We start from the raw sequence: 20,707 nt of genomic DNA, 5'->3' as shown, positions 1-20,707 counted from the left end.
CTGTAATACAAACAACCAACTTATCAGACATGTCTAGCTAGGAAACTAAGTCACCTGTGATATGTCAAAGACCTGCATGTTAAAACGAAACCAAAAGCCTCCAGTGCATTGAGAAGCCAAGAATGCATTTTCAGGTTCCAGGATCCTGAGGGTTCAAAACCTTTCCTTTCAACGAGGACACAGAAATTTCTACGTCTTCCAACCTATGACAGAGATGATCAAGCTCAATAAAATATTCTTCAAATTTATCAACCCATTCATGCGTGAAGTTCTTCATCATGCCTTCAATGCTGACTTGAGTGGCCTTGTTTTGGCTTTCGAGTGACAATCTATTAAACTCTGCTGCCAGGATAACTTTACCACCACCACATGGATCATCCATATAAAGTGGCTCTTCAGGAAGTTGGCAACGCTCTCTATACTTGGAATATGACTTGTCTATCTCTTTCAGAGCCCTCCGGTAGTCAAAAAGAACACCCTGCATGAGACGTAGTTCACGCTCATATCTACGAATATCCTTCTGTTTCTTTTGCTGTTCCTTGTTCTTCAATTTCTCATACTGTTGAATGATTTTGTTCTGCTCTTCAATGATCTTGTTCTGCTCCTCAATTTTCCTCAGCAGCATTGCGCTGATTTCACCATCTGCCCGAGCTCGTTTCTTAGCTGCATTTTTCAATCTTGACATCCAAACTTCCATCTGTTTAGTACACGACTCAAGGTCCAGTGACTCATTATTTTCCGCATCATCACTCCTAGTCCTCTTTTGACTTTCAGTCACATGCTCGTACTGGCTATTATTCAGACTGCAAATCTCGCTCCTTAACGAATTGTCAAAGGAAGAACCAACCATATTCATACCAATATCAGGCTGAGATTCAAAATTTTCTAGAGAAGTTGCACTTGGGTGGACATCCTTCCTTTGCTGTGCTTCGGTATGAACAGAAGGGATCAGTTCTCCAATATGCACATCCAAGTTCGGAATAGGTAGTTCTATGATAGAGTGATTGAAATTATTGTTGGGTGCACTCAAAGGCATCTCATTTTCACAAGTTGATCGAACACCATGAGCTGAATAAAGGTCCTCAATTGAAGTGCATTCCTTTGGGGGATCGTGAAAAGTATTGGTTTCCACCACTTGAATCTTTTCTTTATGCACTTCAGTTCCTGCAACATCTCCTGGAATCTTTTCTTTATGCACTTCAGTTCCTGCAACATCTCCTGGAGTACAATTCTGTAAGACAAGCCTTTCAGAGATGTTACTTTCACTTAACTGGAATTTCCTTTTATCATTTTCCTCATGCTCCAAATACATAACATCCTCCCCTTTAGTTTCTGTAACATATTCACTTCCACCCCTGGACGGTTCGGCATTTGATGTGACCTGCATATTATCGTTATCAGCTCCAAGAATTTCATTCCAAACTGTTGCGTCTACTCCAACATTTTCTCCACAACTCTTAGAGGAATTCATCCCCTCCTGATTCTCTTCCTCCCCCAAAACATTCTCATGCAAAATAATATGCTTGTCAGCTTTTAAATCAACCTGCATATAGTGCAAGAAGAAAAAAATAAACTCTTTCCCCGTTATTTATCACAAGTTTATTTAACTACTTCTTCAGATTGATTCTGGTGTTTCCAATGGAATTAGAACACAACATACAAAAAGGATGAGTTATAATCCAAATGCAAGGAAGAAATTCCCAAAGCATATTTTGACAAGATAAATACTTGAAAGAGTTATTTGAATTAATATCCTCTGGCACATATTAATCTAACGAATGCCTGCAATCTAACTACTACAACATAAATTACGAGACTAGTTTATTACCACATTTTGGGAATGGAACCTATATGTAAAAGGAAACAAAAAACTCTAGCCAAATTGCAAATAAGATTCACATTGAGCATGCAATTTTATCCTCAAAATATTCCTCTCTTGCACACATGTCATGAATCAAACAGTGACAGTGTATAAACTCTCAGTATATATAAGATTTACTCATTGTTTTAGTGGTATAAGAATGAGGAAACAAAACTGACAAAATAAAAGAAAAATTAAAAAAAAAAAAAAAGAAGAACCTGTATGTTTTGCATCACGTTTTCTCTGTTGTCAAGCAAATTATGAATTTCAGCTTCATATATATCTTTTGCCAACACTTCCATAGGAAGATCATTGGAAATATTGGTTTCCACAACTTGAATCTTTCCTTTATGAATTTCGCATACCTCAACATTTGTTGGAGCACATTGTTGTAATACAGAGTCTTCAGAGGCATTACTTTTGCATAACTGCTGTTCCCTTTCATCATTTTCCTCGTGCTCCAAACATATGATATCCTCCTCTGTAGTCTCTATATGATGATCACTTCCACCTTTACATGTTTTTGCATTCAATGTGATCTGCTTACTAACCACATCAGCTCGAAGAAATTCATTCACATCCATCGATTCTGGTTCAATATTTTCTTCTTCAGATCTCATCAAGGAATCACGCAAGTGCGTATCCTCCTGATTCACCCCCTCCTCCAAAGCATTCTCATGGAAAATATTATGCTCCTTGGCACTTAAATCAACCTGCACATATCGCAAGAAATAAAAATGTACCTCTTTCTGGGGTATAAAAAATAATATATTTTATGCAGGAAAATATTCGTATTAATCATAAACCTCTCAAAACTTGCTCATGCATTATTTTTTCCCAACCTTTAGGTCCATGTTCCATAACTCATCATAGGAAATTCACCATCTCTGATGGTTCTGATATTTTTACAAACAAAACATAGTAAAACAATAAAATGGGAAGAAAATTCCACAGCATGTTTTATACATACTTGAAAGAGCAATTTGACTTAATACTCCAGTATATTTTACACGATTTGGGAAGCATTCTGATGAATCTCTACAATAAGATGAAATAAGAGACCATTTCATTTTGTTCCTACATTTTGCAATAGAACCTATGTCTAAAAAGAAACACAAATTTCTGGCTAAGTTTCTATAGACAGAGTAAGCTGTAAGCATGCAATTTCGTTCTCGAGGTCTTTTACGTGAAGGAAATATAATTAATTCATTTAATCATAAAAGAATGAAAAAGGGAAAGAAAAAAAATTAAGCCAATACGTTTTGCATCGCATTTTCTGTCTTGTCAAGCAATTCACCGATTTCAGCTTCACATACTTCTTTTGCCAACCCTTCCATCCCCTCAGCTTCTTTCTCTCTTTGCACCACCATCCATTCATTTCCAGGTTCTGTTTGGGTGGCATGTCCCTCCTGATTCACTCCCTCCTTCAAAGCATTCTCATGGGACGTATTATGCTTCGCGGCACATAAATCAACCTGCATATAGAGCTACGATAAGAAAAGAACATTAAATGCTTTTGTTTTCAGAACAATATATACAGGAGAATACAAATGGTATACCATCATAGACCCAAAAAAGTTTTAGCATATCATGATGCTTCTTAGTTTCCAAGATTTACACAAACAAAACATATTGATAGGATGAGATGAGTAACAAAGTAATTGGAGGATACTTCGAGAGCATATTAAACAAATACTTAAAAAAGGAAACGAAAGGAGAAGAAACAGAACCTAAGTTACTATAAGACGTAGATTAAGCATGCAAGTTCTTCTAATTTAAGAAAGGAAACGAAAGGAAAAGAAAAAGAAAATCTGTACCTTTTGCATTACTTTTTCTCCGTTGTCAAGCAATTCATCAGTTTCGACTTTGCATGCCTCTTCTGCCAACCCTTCCATCTCCTCGACTTCTTTCTCGCCTTGCACCACCGTCAATTCAATTCCAGGTTCTGTTTGGGCGGCATGTTGTTCATCCAAAATACTCTCAGCACGTACGTGTTGCTCCTCCTCCAAAGAACCTTCTATACCAAAACGTTTTTCACCGTTTTCCTGATTTGAGACCAAACACGTTTGCTGATTTTCCATTCCTTGGATATCCGTAACATCCACTCCACTTACAGTCAAATCTGTTAACTGTTCTGTTTTAAGCCCCTCCTCATGGGTTTCCTCATTCATCAGCATGTTAACAGCATCTTTCACCCCCTCCTCAGAAACTTCTAAACTAGACTTTCTTTCGCCATTTTCCTGCTTTGCAGCTACATTGAATTGCTGGTTGTCTCTTTCTCGCCAATTCAAATGATCCATTCCACTGGATACAATTTCAGTTGACACTTTAACTTTGTCCAGATTTTTCAACATGCCAACATAACTACTGGATTCTAGGTCCTTTCTCTCATTGGCAGGCATACAACTCAAATTGCCTTGCTGATGATCCATTTCATCACCCTTTAACTCATCTGCATTTTCACCTACTTTCTCGTCTTCCTCATTCATGCTCTGCAGTTCATATTCATGCTGATCATGATTTACGCCTTTAATTTGCTGCTCATTTCCAAATTCTCCATCCAATAGATAAACATCATTCTGCTGGTTCTCTATTTCTTCCCCCTCACAATCACGTGCAGCAATAGTATTCCCCACATCATCTACCATGCATAATTTTCTCTCCTTTCTGCACTTCTCCAAGTATTGGGTCCTCCTCTTGTAACACTTCACCAAAATATTTTCATCTTCCTGCCCAATTTCAGTAATCCATGCATCTTTTACAACGCTAGCAACACTCTCTTTACTGAACTCTTCATCAAAGAAAATCACCTGTTTGTCAACATTTCTCGAGTCCTCTACGTCAAGCATCTGCAAATCTAGCAAATTTGATTCCTCGCCCAAAACATTCTCAACAGGCACATCTAGCAAATGTGCTTCCTCTCCAATAACGTTCTTAACATCCTCACTCTCAAACAACTTAGGCAGCTGATGCTTCAACAAAATTTGCATATGAGAGGCATAATAACAGTTAACCAAATCCTGCCCTTTTGACAACTCTCTTTCCACCATAAACCAAATCAACCCTGCCCAATCGACCTCCTCAAGCATTCTCTCTCTAACACACCTCGTAAACTTTAAAACCTCCTCTATCACCATAGAGCCATCATCCTGCAAAACCAGCCAACCCCAAACGATCTCTTCAAGAAACAGACCCTCCTCCTCGGAAAGCATTAATAACCCGTCTTCACCACCTCCTTTTGCAACAAGACTTCGGCGACTTCGGCTCTTAAGAGGCAAATGCAGAGCTTTCGCCAGTGCTCCACGGCTGAGGGTTACTGACAGACCATTCACATAGCTTTTACAGTACGGATGCCTCTTCGAGTTGTAGAACACAACAAGCTCTTTTATCAAGTCTGTTCGGAGTTCCTGGTCAAAATCAAGATGGAAAAAATCCCACAGGCCTAAAGTTGAGAGCAAACTTTGGTGGCTTGCAATATCTAAAGACGGCACTCTTTTGGGTGAAAATGGGATGGGGTTGAAATGCTTTGTCAAAGTTTCCATCTTTTTCTTGTTCCAGTGACACGTCATTCGGCTCTTTCCCTTCTTCCTTGAAGAAACTGTGCCAGCTTTCAAGCTGGGATTGTTGAACGGGACAATGGCAAGATGAGAAAGAGTTTTAGGAGATGAAGGCATGGATTGTATGGGCTGTGTCTTTGAGAAACTCTTCGGATCAAAATCACTGAGAATTTGTGATGGAAGTGTGATGTCTAAACAAGGCTTTTGATGGGACTCAAGATTCTGCTCATGGTCGGCTGATGATCGGAGCAAAGAAGAAGCTGGCTTATTATTAGTTTTAAGGACTTCTCTTTGGCGTTTGGGTTTCTTGGGTTTTTTGGCTTTAAGAATAGGAGCATCCCTCTGTGGCTTCCTGGCTCTCAGCCTCGCCATTTGAGAAACTTTCTGCAAGCTGTAAGGTTTAGGAGCAAAAGTGGAGAAAGGAAAGCGAAAACCAACAGGGCAACAGGGCAATGGTAAGGTTTTTGAGCGTCTTTTTTTTCCCTTGTTTCTGCTCTTGTGCAGCGGGATTAAGAAGTCTTTAATACGGAGCAGTTCGATTCATGCCAAAACCTGTGGTCAGGAAGGTTTGAATGGGAGTCGAGGACAAGAAAGAACTGGACGCTTTTGACGGGAGCAAGCAGGCAAAATTGCTCTGCTGGACGGGAGCAGAAGCTGAAACTTGAAAGGCTGCTTTGTTGCATTTTCTCTTGTTGTACAAGCTGCCTACCCTATTTGTTATGATTGCACAAGTGAAATTTTTGCGGGCATCTGAACTCAACCATTTCTGGAAAATGGAATCGCCAAGGACCTCCTGTATTGATTTGTCAAGTGTCAGATACCGAATGGACGATAGGAGAGAAATAGAATTTTGAGTTTTAATGCCAAATCTTGAACGCCATTATCGTTAGATGTGCCATGTAGTGCAATTGACGGTTGCACTTAATTGCGACTTAAATGTGAGGAGTTAATCCAATCTGTGATCTAATCAAGTGTTATTTTTCCATGGCCTCACCAAGCCACTTAAATGTCCATTTTATCAGTGTTGACTCCAAATAAGAGCATAGAATATGTGATGAATCGGAATTTTTTTTTTTTTACAAAGAATTAATACATCGAAATTTGAATGGTTAGATACACAATGAGAGTAGTGTCGTAAGTGACAAATAAATTTTATTTTTTGAATTTTGTTTTGAAAAGGATGAAAGAGTTAGTGGATTAAGACAACTCCATTGCTAACAAATACATAATTCTTTTTATAAAATTTTACTAATACTAAGAATAGATAAATACTAAACTTATTAATTATATTTGTTACATAAATTTAATTTTATTTAAATGGTTAGGTCTTTTTTAGGTTAAGCCTAGCTTGGCTTAACTCATATTTGAATGAAATTTTAAATTTAGGCCAAATTTAGTCCAATTTGCATTCAAGTGAAACATAGTCCTTGGCGGAATGGAGGAGTTGGGTTGGATTAGGTACCTAAAATTTAACGAGTCAAATTCAAGCTAATGTATGTCTCGTTGCTCTTCTTAATAATGAAGGGTAAAGAGATGAGTTACGAGCAATATATTACATGAAACATTATTGTCAAAATTTTGCTGAGAAAAGAAGACAAATGAGAATTTATGTCATTGGTTAAGGGTTTTTAGTTGAGATAGAAAATAGAAAGAGGGATAAAACGGTGAATGAAAAATTAGGAAATAATTTTTATCTCCAATGGCAGAGAGAAATAGAAAAGTAAGATGTAATAGTTGTAAAATTCAAAAGAACAAAACACTAAAAGTACATATAATAAACTTAAAAACATATAATTTTTTCAGCCACACTCCCAACAAATTTGAGAATTTAGAGAAAATTTGTGCTATTTTCCTTTTCTCCTTTCTCTCCTTCCATTTTTAAATTCATTTTACTAATTTTTTTTTCTTTTGGATGAATTACCAATCTACAATATGCTAAAGCAACAAAAATTTTACCTAGCAATTTTTTTGCCCAACTGTCACTCAATCGCATTCTTCCAATATGAATTTAGGAAGAAAAAACCTTTTCATTTTACAAAACTACAATTTGATCCTTTTGATGGATAGTTATGATGCATTTTTCACTACACTATCGTAATTTTTCTTGTTTAAAAGTACGGGTTCAAACGATCCTAATCAAATCGAACATTACACTTTACTGTTCAAATTTATTTAATTATTTTAATAAATTTAAAATTTTATTTATTTATTTATCAAATCAAATTTGAACAAGACTTTTACCGAACTTGAATGTTTTCAAACATAAAATGCTATTTGAATTTAATTTCATGAGTTGGCGAGCTACTAGCTACTAGTCAACCCAAGCTCGAATGACCTCTTACATGATCAAATTCAATTCGAGCACAGACTAATTTGGTTTATTTGGTATGGAGTAACATATATATATATATATATATATATATATATATATATATATATATATATATATATATATATATATATATATATATATATATATATATATATATATACTAGGGAGGTGTCCCGCGCAATGCGCGGGCGCTAGGTAAAAGAGTGTAATTGTGCTAAAGTTTTGTATCTGTATGTTGAATAAAATGGTTTTAAAAACTTATTTAAGAATGCAATTAGTGATTGTTTAGTAGATTACTTAAACACAATTGATGGTTTTTTATATTAGAAACCAGAATATATTTTACTTAAACATTTGATAATATAAAATGTGTTTAATTTGATAATATGAACACATTTGATAATATTAAACATGTTTTAATATTTTATCTAAACATTTGATTTAAACGTTTGATTTAATTTAAACACATTAAAAATTTTATTTAATTTGTCGGAAAAGTTATGCTATGGATGACTTGACAATTCCAATTCTAATTGAGCAATCGGGTTTTTTTTAATTAAATTCTTGATTTTTTTTGGACATGTTAGAAATTGAGTTTATTATTAGTGCTGTGCATATGTAAATTTATTAAATTATATGTGAATTAGTATTAGTATATATTATATTTGTATATAGGTTTATTGAATTATATATAGATTAGTATTATATTTTATATTTATTAAATTAAATTATATATTAGAGAGTGTAAGTGTGCTAAAGTTTTGTATTTGTATGTTGAATAAAATGGTTTTAAAAAGTTATTTAAGAATGCAATTAGTGATTGTTTGAATAAATATATGGCAAATTACTTAAACACAATTGATGGGTTTTTATATTAGAAACCAGAATACATTTTACTTAAACATTTGATAATATAAAATGTGTTTAATTTGATAATATGAACACATTTGATAATATTAAACATGTTTTAATATTTTATCTAAACATTTGATTTAAACGTTTGGTTTAATTTAAACACATTAAAAATTTTATTTAATTTGTCGGAAAAGTTATGGTATGGATGACTTGACAATTTCAATTATAATGGAGCAATCCGGTTTTTTTAAATTAAATATTTTGATTAAATTCTTGATTTTTTTTGGACATTTTAGAAGTTGAGTTTATTATTAGTGCTGTGCATATGTAAATTTATTAAATTATATGTGAATTAGTATTAGTATATATTATATTTGTATATAGGTTTATTGAATTATATATAGATTAGTATTACATTTTATATTTATTAAATTAAATTATATATTAGAGGGTGTAATTGTGCTAAAGTTTTGTATTTGTATGTTGAATAAAATGGTTTTAAAAAGTTATTTAAGAATGCAATTAGTGATTGTTTGAATAAATATATAGCAAATTAGTTAAAAACAATTGATGGTTTTTTATATTAGAAACCAGAATACATTTTACTTAAACATTTGATAATATAAAATGTGTTTAATTTGATAATATGAACACATTTGATAATATTAAACATGTTTTAATATTTTATCTAAACATTTGATTTAAACGTTTGATTTAATTTAAACACATCAAAAATTTTATTTAATTTGTCGGAAAAGTTATGGTACTAATCGAGCAATCCGGTTTTTTTAAATTAAATATTTTAATTAAATTCTTGATTTTTTTGGACATTTTAGAAATTGAGTTTATTATTAGTGCTGTGCATATGTAAATTTATTAAATTATATGTGAATTAGTATTAGTATATATAGATTAGTATTATATTTTATATTTATTAAATTAAATTATATATTAGTATTTATATTTTATATGTTTATAATATGTTTGAGTTATTATATGCTTATTACGTGTTTTATTACTGTACAAAGGCAGCTAGTTGACGGTGTTAGAATATATCTGGTCTTGACATTTGGATAGCAGCTAGTTGTTTTGGTGTGCAGGTGGTATCAGACGTGTAATTTGCAGGGTAGGAGGAGGGTAAAAAGTACAGGAATTCACGGGTGTAGTATTGTTTGTTCCCTACATAGTTGAAGCTTGTAGACACCAAATTTTTGGTGTAATTTCTTTTACTTTTTATTCTCATTTATCGTGGTTGCTTTTAGTTTTTTTTAGTTTCTAGTTTCTATTTTTATTTTTAAGTTTTAGCGTAGAAAAATCATGAAAAAAGAGAAAAAGGAAAATTGTTCACAAAATAGGTTTATTTCTTTTTAAATTCAATCTTTTGACTTTATTTATTTTTTGGTTAGGTTATTTCGAAAACAAAAGAAAAGTGAAAAATGAAAATGAAAAATGGAAATTTGCATTTTTTGTTGTTTTTAGTTTATTTTTATCTAATGTTAATTAAGTTGTTTTCATCATTAATTATTATTGTTTTATTATTATCATTTTTGTTGTTTAATTAATTAATTAAAAAATAAAAATAAAAATAACATTTCCATCTCTGCCGGAGTGCATTCCCTTCCCTCGACACACACACTCAACCTCCACTACCGCGAATCACTCCACTACCTCAGCCTCAACCACAAACACTCCATCTCCATTCTCCACCTCGTGATCATCGACGAGAGCAAGAGAGGGAGAACTCCTCGGATTGAGCAGGAGAAAGGTGAAGAGAGAGCGAGCCGCGAGCTGTATTTCTGTTCTGTCCGAGGAAGTCAAGCGAGAGAGAGAGCAAGAGGCAGTCGAGTGAGCTACTGATCATCACCATCTTCACCAGTTCCAATCGAAACACCACAGCTTCAACCATCCGCAACCAGGACCAACACATCCAACCGCGAGCGAGCAGAGAGGAGAGAAACATCAGCTTTCTGTCGTCTGAGTGAGCTTTCGGTGAGCTACAACAACACCCTCTACCTTGGAATCATCGAAGTGAGGAAACCAGCGAGGGAGAGGGAGCTGCCATTCCATTTTTCACCCTCAACTAGCCGTGATCAATTCAGTCACAACCATTACAGCTGCAACCACTGAATTCAGACTAACCATCCTCGCGTGCGTGAGCTGCCGAGAGGAAAAATTGCAGCTGCTGTCCGTGTGAGCTTTTCATCCATTTCCTTTCGTCTGTAAACTAGAAAGAGATTGGGAGCCATATTGTCTTCATACTGGTCGCAAGCTAGAGCAAGGGAGAAGGAGAGTTGCGGACTGAAATTCTGGACAGCCGAGAGTAGAGGATTTTTGCAGCTGCTAGTTGCGTGATTTGAGCCTTAAGCTGAGGTAATTTCTGGACTTAAGCTAGTTGATTATGGCTTGATGAAGTTGTTTATAAGCATGCATGTGAGATTGTGTGGCTAGATGATAGTTTAAGTCACAGAAAAATCTGTTTGAGAAGGAAGTGAAGCTGCCGAGAGCTTGAGCTGGAAGTTTCGGTTTTTTTTTAATTTGCTAGTTGTGATGATCTGAGCTTAATTTTGAACTCAACCTGCTAAATAGTTCTTTATTTGGTACTGCATGTGAACGTTATGGGCAGGATTTCGGTTGCATGGCTGGATTTTTTTTTATTGGAAGTATTAGACTGCTAAACTAATTTTCCAGCTTTGCCGAGAAGCTGAAATGGAAATGCAATTTTAATTTCGTTCCCCTGAGGCAGGCTGAGCTTATAAATGTGATTAACTAGCTAAGAAGTAGGTGATTAAGCTTTGCATGAAGTTCATTAGTTCGGCTAAGCAAGGAAAAAAATATGAAACAGAAAACTGCTACATGCAAGTTCATCCGAGGGTGGTGAACAGAATTTCTGGAATTGTGGATGATTATAGTTGCTGACCGAACTTGATTTGAACTAGTTATGATAGTAATTTCATTAAGTAGCCTTGCATGTTAGTTTTGAGTACTTAGCACAATGATTCAACCGAGGTAAATTCGGATTTAAGACCAACTACCTGCTGGAAAATGCATATTCATTTTTTGCTGCACCAGAAATTTACGGTTGTGTCTTGCTATTTTCTTCCATTGCGGTTCCAAACTTTGCTGTTTTTGTTAGATAGTAATTCCAGCCTTGACCGAAAGTTGTAGTTTGTATGCATGAGAAGCTTAACAGGATTTTGAGCATGGGTTTGTGATTCGAAATGCTTGAGTGCAGCTTCCATGCGAACTGCCTAAGCTCAAAAGATTTGTTTGCTGAAGTTTCAAACCTTTGATGTTTTGCTAATTTTTCTGTTTGAATGAAGTTGCTAATTTTTCTGTTTGTTTGAATAAAGTTGCTAAGTTTTCTGTTTGTTGGGTCTGAATGAAATTGGTTGGTTTGGAAAATTTGATCACGGTTGTGATTAAGAAGCTTGAGCTTGAGAAGAAAGTGCAGCAGTCTTCGGTTGCTAGAGTATGTGAAGTAATTGCAGAAACTTGTTTCATGGCTATTGCATAGAACTTGCATGTTTTTTCCTTCTAAATTTTCTACCTGTTGAGGCGATGGTGATGACATAGTTTGCAGCTTAGTTAAAGCTATGTATGTGAGCTTGAGATCTGTTTTTTTTTGGAAAATAAGATGTGAGTTTGAATTGGGTTTCGTTTGAGCAAACATGAGAGAAAATATTGCAGAAACTCACTTTGAATTTGATTTACCTGTTTGTTTGGTTGTTAGATTCATGCTTTAATGTGTTGGTTAGAAGATTTTTCGATCAAAATGGTGTTAAGGTTGAGAAAATGAAAGTCACGGTTGTCTTCTGGGTTGCCGAAAGCTTTCAGCAGAAATTTCTGCTGCAGAATGTTGTTTCTCATGTTGATTTTCACGTAGCTTGCATGGGTTTTGCATGAAATAATTTCTGAAAATTACATTTTTAACCCCCCAAGTCCCCTCTTGACTCACTAGGGCCCAAGTAATTGGAACATTTAATCAATTTGATCCTTTTAAGTTTCTTTTTGTTCCACAAGAGCCCAAGCATGTTCTAGTATCTTGTAATTAAGTCCTAAAATCATTGCAACTTCAATCTTTGTTTGACTTTTCCTTTATTTTTAAGATCTTTGAAGTGCTTAAACAATTTATTTGGACTTGAATGTTCGAGTAATGCTTGTTTTGGGTCTTTAGTAGATGCTATATTTGAAAATTGAACGGGTTATTCCGTTTTCTTGGTCTTTAAGCATTTTTTGAGCTCATTCAAGTTGCAATTAGATGGTTTTTGATGTTTTTGCTTATACTTTACTTTTAAATTGATGCCTTGACCCCTTTATTGTTTTGAAGCCATTTTCCTTCATTTGCTTACCATTAGGGGAAGGTATAACTTTCTTTTATCCTCTTTACTTCTCTCTTACGTGCTCCTACGTGTTACGTGAATTGCATGTCTACTTGGCTTTCTTAAGTTTTCTTTAATTCCTTTCATTTTTAAGTCTTTCTTTTATTTTATTTATGGGGTATGTGTACACCTCTTGGCTTGTAATAGATAGGGCATTGGAGAGCACTTTGTCCATTTTTCCCCCTTCCCCCATTTGTTTTAGTTAGCCCATGTAATAGTTTCATTTGCTTTTGGGGTATTATTTGGTTTGCTATGTGTTTAATTTGCTTTATTAAGCTATTGCATCTAGTCGAGCATGCTAAGTGTTATGTGCTACGTGTTATAAGTGATTTTGCATGTCTACTTGCTTTCTATATTTATAAATGAATGTGATGGATGAATGTACGTTTCCACTAGTCCAACGCTAGTCGGAATTCATAGAATGGGCTAGTCCAACGCTAGACCCTTAGGGACTTCCCCTCGTTAGTACATGTTTGCATGTTCATTACATGTCATGCATTTTTTTTAATTTTATCATTTTGCATGCCCCTCGAACCCCTTTTCCCTCCATTTTAGGATTTTTGCATTTCATGCTAGTTATAGGGTTCATCTGCTTGAGGGTCCCCTTAAATATGGGATATAGACGAGTGTGGCTTTTTCTAAGCCTTAGCACGCTTGTATTCCCTCTATAAAAGGGCAAATTGAGTCACGATTTAGGTCTCCCCGTACCCAATATGCATGAATTCCCTAGGCTCATGCATTTTCAAATCCACTCTACCATTTTATACCCTCATCACACTTTCATTTTTCCTCCCATTTTGCACACGTGCACCTTTATTTTTCTTCACTTGCACACGAACACTTTTATCATCACTTGCACACATGCACTTCATATTATCATTTCACATACCGTACCTTGCCCACTCACGTGCACATTTTCATTTACATATTTATTGTTTTTTATTACTTTTTCAAACTCATGTCCTCACATTGCATACATGCATTTCATTCATTTGCATCTCACTCGCATTATTCGTGACCTCTCCAAAGGGTCATTATTGGGCTTCACAATTAATGTGATTGGCACCATTCAACCTTTGAAGAGAAATTTCCCCCAATACCCCTAGGTCTAGGGTTTGCATTCATATAGTACATCCAAATGTAATAAATTCTTTGGTTAAAACAAGAAAATATTTGATTAAATCACGCAACTAGCCTTGGCTAGGTCGAAGGGGTGCCTTGGATTTTTATCCTTGCCTTCCCCTTCGTCAAATGTGACTCCCGAACCTTTTTCGTTGGTTTACGTGGACTAGGAGTCGTTTAAAAGGGGTTTCTTAATATTTTCTCCTATTTTTCTTTAAAAATTCATTTTTAGGTGACTTGGTACACCTTAACTCATTACCAAGTGGCGACTCCGATTTTTTACTTCAAAAACCCTTTTTAAACTATAATTTTGGGTCAAATCGTCGCATTCTCAAGCCCCCATTTAGACCCATTTTTCTTTTAAATAACAATTCATTTTCCAATCACAAATTGAATCAAAAAATACATTTTCTCAAACCATTTATTTATTTATCAAAAAATGGGGCGCGACAGTTGGCGACTCCACTGGGGACTTGAGAGTCCGAGCAATCGATTTAGTCAAATTCTTTTCTTCTTTTAAACCTTTTTATTTATCACATTGGATGTTTAGGGTTGCATTTTTCCCTTTTCTAGGATTTTTGCATTTCGCGTATCAACTCACTTCCTCACACGTTTGCCTACGATTGTTTTGATGAATGGATGTTTGTATGTGATTCCGCGCTTTGCATTACATTTGGGAGGGGATTCTACCTTAGAGCCTCGCGTGGGTTCTCGATCCCTCCCCTCCAAAATGTGCACTATCATACGCGCATACGCTTTATTATTCATCCCTCTTTATTTTCTTTTTAGTGGCTTGTCACGCCACTCCACCCTTTTAGGATTAGGAGACCCACTTGGACGTGTGATCGTGTCACGACGTGTGCGTAGCACGATCCAATGGGTCACTCAATCTTCCGCTTTAAACTTTGGGTTACTAACCTTTAGTTTTTAGTCGAAGGTTGAGGATTTTTATAGATTCACTCAAACATGCGGCCGTGACACGACGTGTGCGTAGCGGTGTTTGAGGAATCGCTCGAGCCACCGACAAAGGGCCTTGGGAGTGATGACCTTTGGCCACAAGTCGGAAGGCTCGGGGACCTATGACTTATCGAGTCTAGATGCATTAGTGAACCCTAACCTCATGCATCCATTGTAGCTTGCCTAGGGTAGAGTCGGCCTTATCCTGAGCTAGGGACACTATTCACGAGGGGAGGGATCCCACCCCCTTTCCTTATATATCTTTGTTGCTTTTTAATTGTCCAACGTGTTATGTGATTATGTGTTATGAACTAACGTTTCCTTGTTTCTTATCTTTTGCATTCACAAACGTTAGGAAATAAGAGGTCTGGCATGACCTCCTTTTAGGACCTACCCTTGTAGATAGGCTATTGCACGTTTGAAAATTGTGGTATATTTTGTTCATAAATTAATAATGCCATACCATTTTAGGCCTACCCTGGCAAATAAAGGGTTCCTTAGGTCACGTTTCATTTCGAATTGCATATTTACATCGCTTTAATAAATGGCATCATGCATAAACCCTAGAAAGGGAATGCCACTTAGGGAATCCCGCGTTTAGGAATAAACCACCTTTGTGTCTCGGATACTTAATCCAGTGAGACTTGCACGTTTACATTTTGTACCATCCAAAGGGGTAGTGCACAAGGTAAGGTAGGATCCGATCATTTTCATAGAGTGATCTTTGGAATATGAGCATCTAATAATCACTTTTTGGCCATTTTATCAAAAATTGGTAAAAATCCCTTGCGTGAAGGACATTAATTTGAAGAAATTCACAAATGATTCCTCCTTTTGAGACGATAAATAAATTAAGACCAAAATTTGATTTTTAGAAGGTCATAGACTAATGCACTTCAATGATTTTGAAATAACCAATGGCCGGGCAATTCAACCAATCCATTTTGCCGATTCATTCAATAAATTGTCAATTCATTTGACCAATTTACCCTTTTTAGGGTCATCCGGTCAATTTTGAGTAAATCATCAATTCATTTGACCAATTTACCCTTTTTAGGGTCACCTGGTCGATTTTGAATAAATTGTCAATTTATTTGATCAATTTACCCTTTTTAGGGTCATTTGACCAATCTACCCTTTTTAGGGTCATCCGGTCGATTTTGAATAAATCGTCAATTCATTTGACCAATTTACCCTTTTTAGGGTCATTCGACCAATTTTTGAATAAATCACTAATTCAATTTCATTCATTTTGCCAATTTACCCATTTTTAGGGCAACCGAGCCGATTTTGAATAAATCAAGTTTCGTTCAATCTATTTGATCAATTTACCCTTTTTAGGGTGATCTGATTAATTTTGGATAAATTAAATTTCATTCAATTCATTTGACATGTTCCCCTTTTTAGGGTAATCTGGTCGATTTTAAATAAATGATCAATTTCATTCAACCCATTTGACCAATTAAGGTTTCAAGATCGAATTTCAAATTGGGAAACCTAGTCGGTTTTAAGAAAATCGTCCACTGCATCCAGCCATTTGATCAGTTGGGGTTTTGACCCGCGCTTTACTGAGGAAATTTTGTCAAACGAATTCCGGTCTCTTCGATAGGAAGTTTGTCAAGGTCAAACCTGTGCGTTTTTACAAATTCTTGTATCGATCAAAAGTGATCAATCCATTCGGACGTTGACCTCATTTTGACAAAGTGTCTCTCGTCACTCCAATTGGCCAAAATTTTCAAATTATTTTTCACTCCATAAGCTGATTGGATCCATCAGGTATGGTATAGTGCCTACTCTAGAGGATTGCATCCTCATTCTAGGCCTACCCTTGGCGCAAAAAGGGTTCCCCCATAGGACATGCATCCGAATTTTCTGGATATCTACTAACTCTTGTTTTTTTTTCTTTTCTTTTTCTTTGTTTTTATTGGAATAACTAAGCAAGGGTTAAATCTAAAGGCAATTCCTTTCAAAATTCTCAGGTAATATTTAAATATAACTTCTCGTCGAAGCCCCATCATAACGCGATCCCGTAGTCAAGCCCAGAGGAGTCGTGTAAACATGAGTTCACAACCGGAACAGTCAGATAGGTCTGCTACTACCGCTCAACCCGAGACTGCAAGTTTGGGGATTCAGTTGACTGAGATGCTTACCAAGTTTGGAGAGATGGCGTCTGAGATGGCCGCCCAAAAGAAGTTGAATGATGAGCTAATTAGCAGCGGAGTTCAACCCGAACCTGTACCCGCCAGACAGCCTGAGCAAGAGACATTTGTCCTACCTTCGGCCCACGCCACTGTTACTCCATCATTTCCTATTGCACCCGAAGAAACTTTCACCTATCCCACCACAAATTTGCCATACACTTACCCTCCTCATCCTTCATTTTTTCTTACTCACACGCGAGGTCCACCACCCCAAATCACTTCAAATGTACCACCTGAGCCACATACCTTTTATTACCCTGTTGCTGAGCCATTCCTACCAGACCATATTGTTCAAACCAAGGCAGAAATGGGGGAATCTTCTGCTCCCGTTGATATAAAGCTGCTCAAACGCCTTGATCGTTTCGATGAGTTTATGAGGAAGAGTCAGGGGTTGAACAAGCAAGGAGTCCTGGATTACGATGAGCTTTGCCTTTTTCCCAATGTGAAATTGCCTGAAGGGTTCAAAACCCCTAAATTTAACAAGTATGATGGGACGGGTAATCCCAAGACACACCTCCGACTATTTGTTAACAAGTTGGGAAAGCCTGTAGACGACGAGAACCTGCCTCTAAGGTTGTTCCCGGAAAGTCTGGAGGGGGATGCCCTCGACTGGTACTCAAATTTGAAGTCCGAAGAAATAAAAACCTGGATTGACTTGTCCAATGCTTTTGTAAGGCAATATGAGTATAACTGCGAGCTGGCTCCGACACGAACCACGTTGGAAGGAACAAAAAGAAAACCCTCCGAGGATCACAAGACTTATGCCAAGAGGTGGAGGAAAATAGCTGCCAAAGTCGAGCCACCGATGACTGAGGACGAAATCATACACACTTTCATTAAAGCACATGATCCCCCGTATTTTGAAGAAATTTTCCGCATGACTGGATGCTCGTTCGCCGCCATTGTCAATAAACTTGAGGAGTACGATGACTTCGTGAAAGCTGGGAAGATTGTTAATGTCTCTGCCCTCAAATCCCAGTTGGATGCTTTGCAAGGACAGGGGACTAGTGAGAAGAACCCGCAATTTAAAAAGAAAGAGGGGGAAACTGCCTTCACCTGGAATCAAAACCCTGTCCCAAGATCCAGACCTCGACAATACCCTACCTACTCAAACCCTTACCCCTACTACTCAAATCCTCATCCTGTTTACCACACCAATATCACTCATCCTCGACCTCGCCCAAATTATGCCAACCCGCCTACAACCCCTTTCCAAATATCTCAACCAAGCTTTCAACAAGCTCGTCCTCGGCCTCCTTACCACCAAAGATTTTCCCCACCAAATAGACCCACCTACAACTATCCCCGACCCACTGAAACCTACAATCAAAACCGTACCCGAACCTTCGCCAACCTAGGCAGACCTTTGGACCAATTGTATGAGCAATTGAAGGTTGCCAACAAAATAGGCGTGATTCCCCCTCCAACTTACCTTCATGGCATGCCTGCTGGGTACAATCCACATGCTATTTGTGCCTATCATTCGGGAGTACCTGGCCACTCAACCGCCGATTGCAGGGCACTTAAGCACAAAGTCCAAGACATGATCGAGGCAGGAGAAATAGTGCTAAGGAAAAGAGGTGAACAAGGGCCGATCATAAGTACAAATCCTTTTCCTGAACACCAGGACACCTTCGAGGCATCCACCTCCAACGACGAAATTTGAAAATCCTGAAGGAGCTTTGCACAATTTGGATGGCCGAGTATCTTCTCTCACGAAGGGAATTTCGGTAAATCTAGGGGTTGTTATTTACTAAAGTTCACAAAAACCATTTCTTGCATATGTGAATAGCTTCATGAAAACATCTTTCGCAATTAAGTTTTTGTCTTGTTTTCGCTTTGATTAGTTTTTCCATTAAATGCACAATTTGTTTATTTGATTATTGTCCTGAATTTTAATTCTTTTAAATGGCCAAAGATGAAATTATTTGACCCTTTGAATATCACTGTTCTGGATTCCGATAATACCATTCATCTAAAAATCCCTTCATTAAGAAATCCTTTCATTGAAAAATCCCTTCTTTGAGAAGGTCAGAAATCCCTTCGTTGAAAAATCCCTTCTTTGAGAAGGTCAGAAATCCCTTCGTTGAAAAATCCCTTCTTTGAGAAGGCCAAAAATCCCTTCATTAAAAATCCTTCATTGAAAAATCCCTTCATTAAGAAAGCTCTTCATTGAAAATCTTTTCGTTAAGAAAGCCTTTCATCAAGAAATCCCTCCTCTGCCAAGTTCTAAGCTGATTGGTTAAAGCAGCGTCACCGACGATTGATTTTGATGGATGAAAAGCAGTTGAATGTCGTATGGCCTGTATTCATAACAAAAAGGTCCGCCACCGGTCCTTTAGAGAAGAAGGACAATGAGTTAAAGCGAGATTTGCCAATGCAAGATGAAATCAAAGACGAATTTGGCCTAAACTGGTAAGGCCATTTGTCATTCAAAAAGGTGCTACCGAGTGAAGCACTTATCCTTGAAGAGATGGACGGACAAACAGTCTCTCAACCTATCAACTCAGACATGTGTAAGAAGTTTTATTTTTGATTATGCAAATTTCTTTTGGAAATCATGCAAGGGACGAGGCAAAGGTCAGGCCATCTTCCTTTCCAATCAAAACATTTCATCCCTAGTCATCCCTTTTGAGCTATCAGAACAATAATTTTCGTTTGGCAGCCCCTGAGAATTGCAAACCCCACACTGGGGCAAATTCATTTTGAAACGAGATTATCAGAGAGGGAAAAGGAAAAATCCCCATACTGGGGCAAATTCATTTTGAAAAAAAAGGATAAAGGAAAAAGAGGAAAAGAGAAAAGAAAGAACCCCACACTGGGGCAAATTTAGCTTTGAAGAAAAATGCAAAAAGTGAGGAAAATGCAATGAAAATGCAAGGAGAGAGGATTCAATCGAACTGGGGCAAATTTCCCTCAGTTTCGTTCGAAATTGAAGATGATTTCAAATGATGCAATCTCAGGTTATTTCACCTCTCATAAGAGCAAATTGTTTTCAAGCCTTAACTTTTCTTGACATACCCCACCTGACCCCATTACAAAAGCCCAAAGTCCTGGCTTTCGTCACTTGCAGTATTTCTATTGGAAAGTTTGCTAATCAACTGACAAGTGATGTCCATAATGCCTTCGCCTAAACTTCTAAGGGAAGTGCATTTTACTGATGCCAGAAATCTTCAACTCATACTCCTGAGTCGATCATGGTTGAGCTCTTTCATTTGCGTCTTTAGGTGAAAACTCGAAAGGGCACCTCAAAAAAAAAAAAAAAAGAAAAAAAAAGAAAAAAAGAGAAAAGACAAAACGAAACAAAAAAGGGGGGGCAACCTTGGTAAAAACTCGAAAGGGCACCAAGGTAGGATTTTGCAGCGAGCGAGCACGAGGAAGAACAGCTTGTGATTTGGTTCATTTGGATTTCTCCTCATTTTGTCATACTTCTGTCAATTTTG

General features: G+C 36.8%; 1 protein-coding gene across 1 annotated transcript; it reads right to left on the bottom strand.

The window, feature by feature from the left end:
• Window positions 1–130: 130 nt before the first annotated feature.
• On the bottom strand, window positions 131–6,205 carry LOC140032678 (uncharacterized). The gene is made up of 4 exons (XM_072073459.1): window positions 3,679–6,205; window positions 3,121–3,348; window positions 2,080–2,574; window positions 131–1,543 (listed from the first exon to the last, which is right to left on the bottom strand). The coding sequence occupies exons 1-4, from the start codon at window positions 5,788–5,790 to the stop codon at window positions 131–133; spliced, it is 4,248 nt and encodes a 1,415-aa protein (XP_071929560.1). The 5' UTR covers window positions 5,791–6,205.
• Window positions 6,206–20,707: the final 14,502 nt, after the last annotated feature.

This window comes from Coffea arabica, unplaced genomic scaffold (genome assembly GCF_036785885.1).
Source record: "Coffea arabica cultivar ET-39 unplaced genomic scaffold, Coffea Arabica ET-39 HiFi ptg000003l, whole genome shotgun sequence".
Classification (NCBI taxonomy): Eukaryota; Viridiplantae; Streptophyta; class Magnoliopsida; order Gentianales; family Rubiaceae; genus Coffea; species Coffea arabica.
Note: the sequence above shows the minus strand (reverse complement) of the source record. Positions and strands in the feature narration are given on the sequence as shown.

Bases quoted from the DNA above. Each gene is read 5' to 3' on its own strand.
- LOC140032678 (XM_072073459.1), bottom strand. From the start codon at position 5,790: ATGGCGAGGCTGAGAGCCAGGAAGCCACAGAGGGATGCTCCTATTCTT. The intron at 3,349-3,678 runs GTACAGATTTTC...TTCTTATCGTAG, and splicing joins GAGAAAAAGTAATGCAAAAG to CTCTATATGCAGGTTGATTT. The intron at 2,575-3,120 runs GTATTGGCTTAA...CGATATGTGCAG, and splicing joins CAGAAAATGCGATGCAAAAC to GTTGATTTAAGTGCCAAGGA.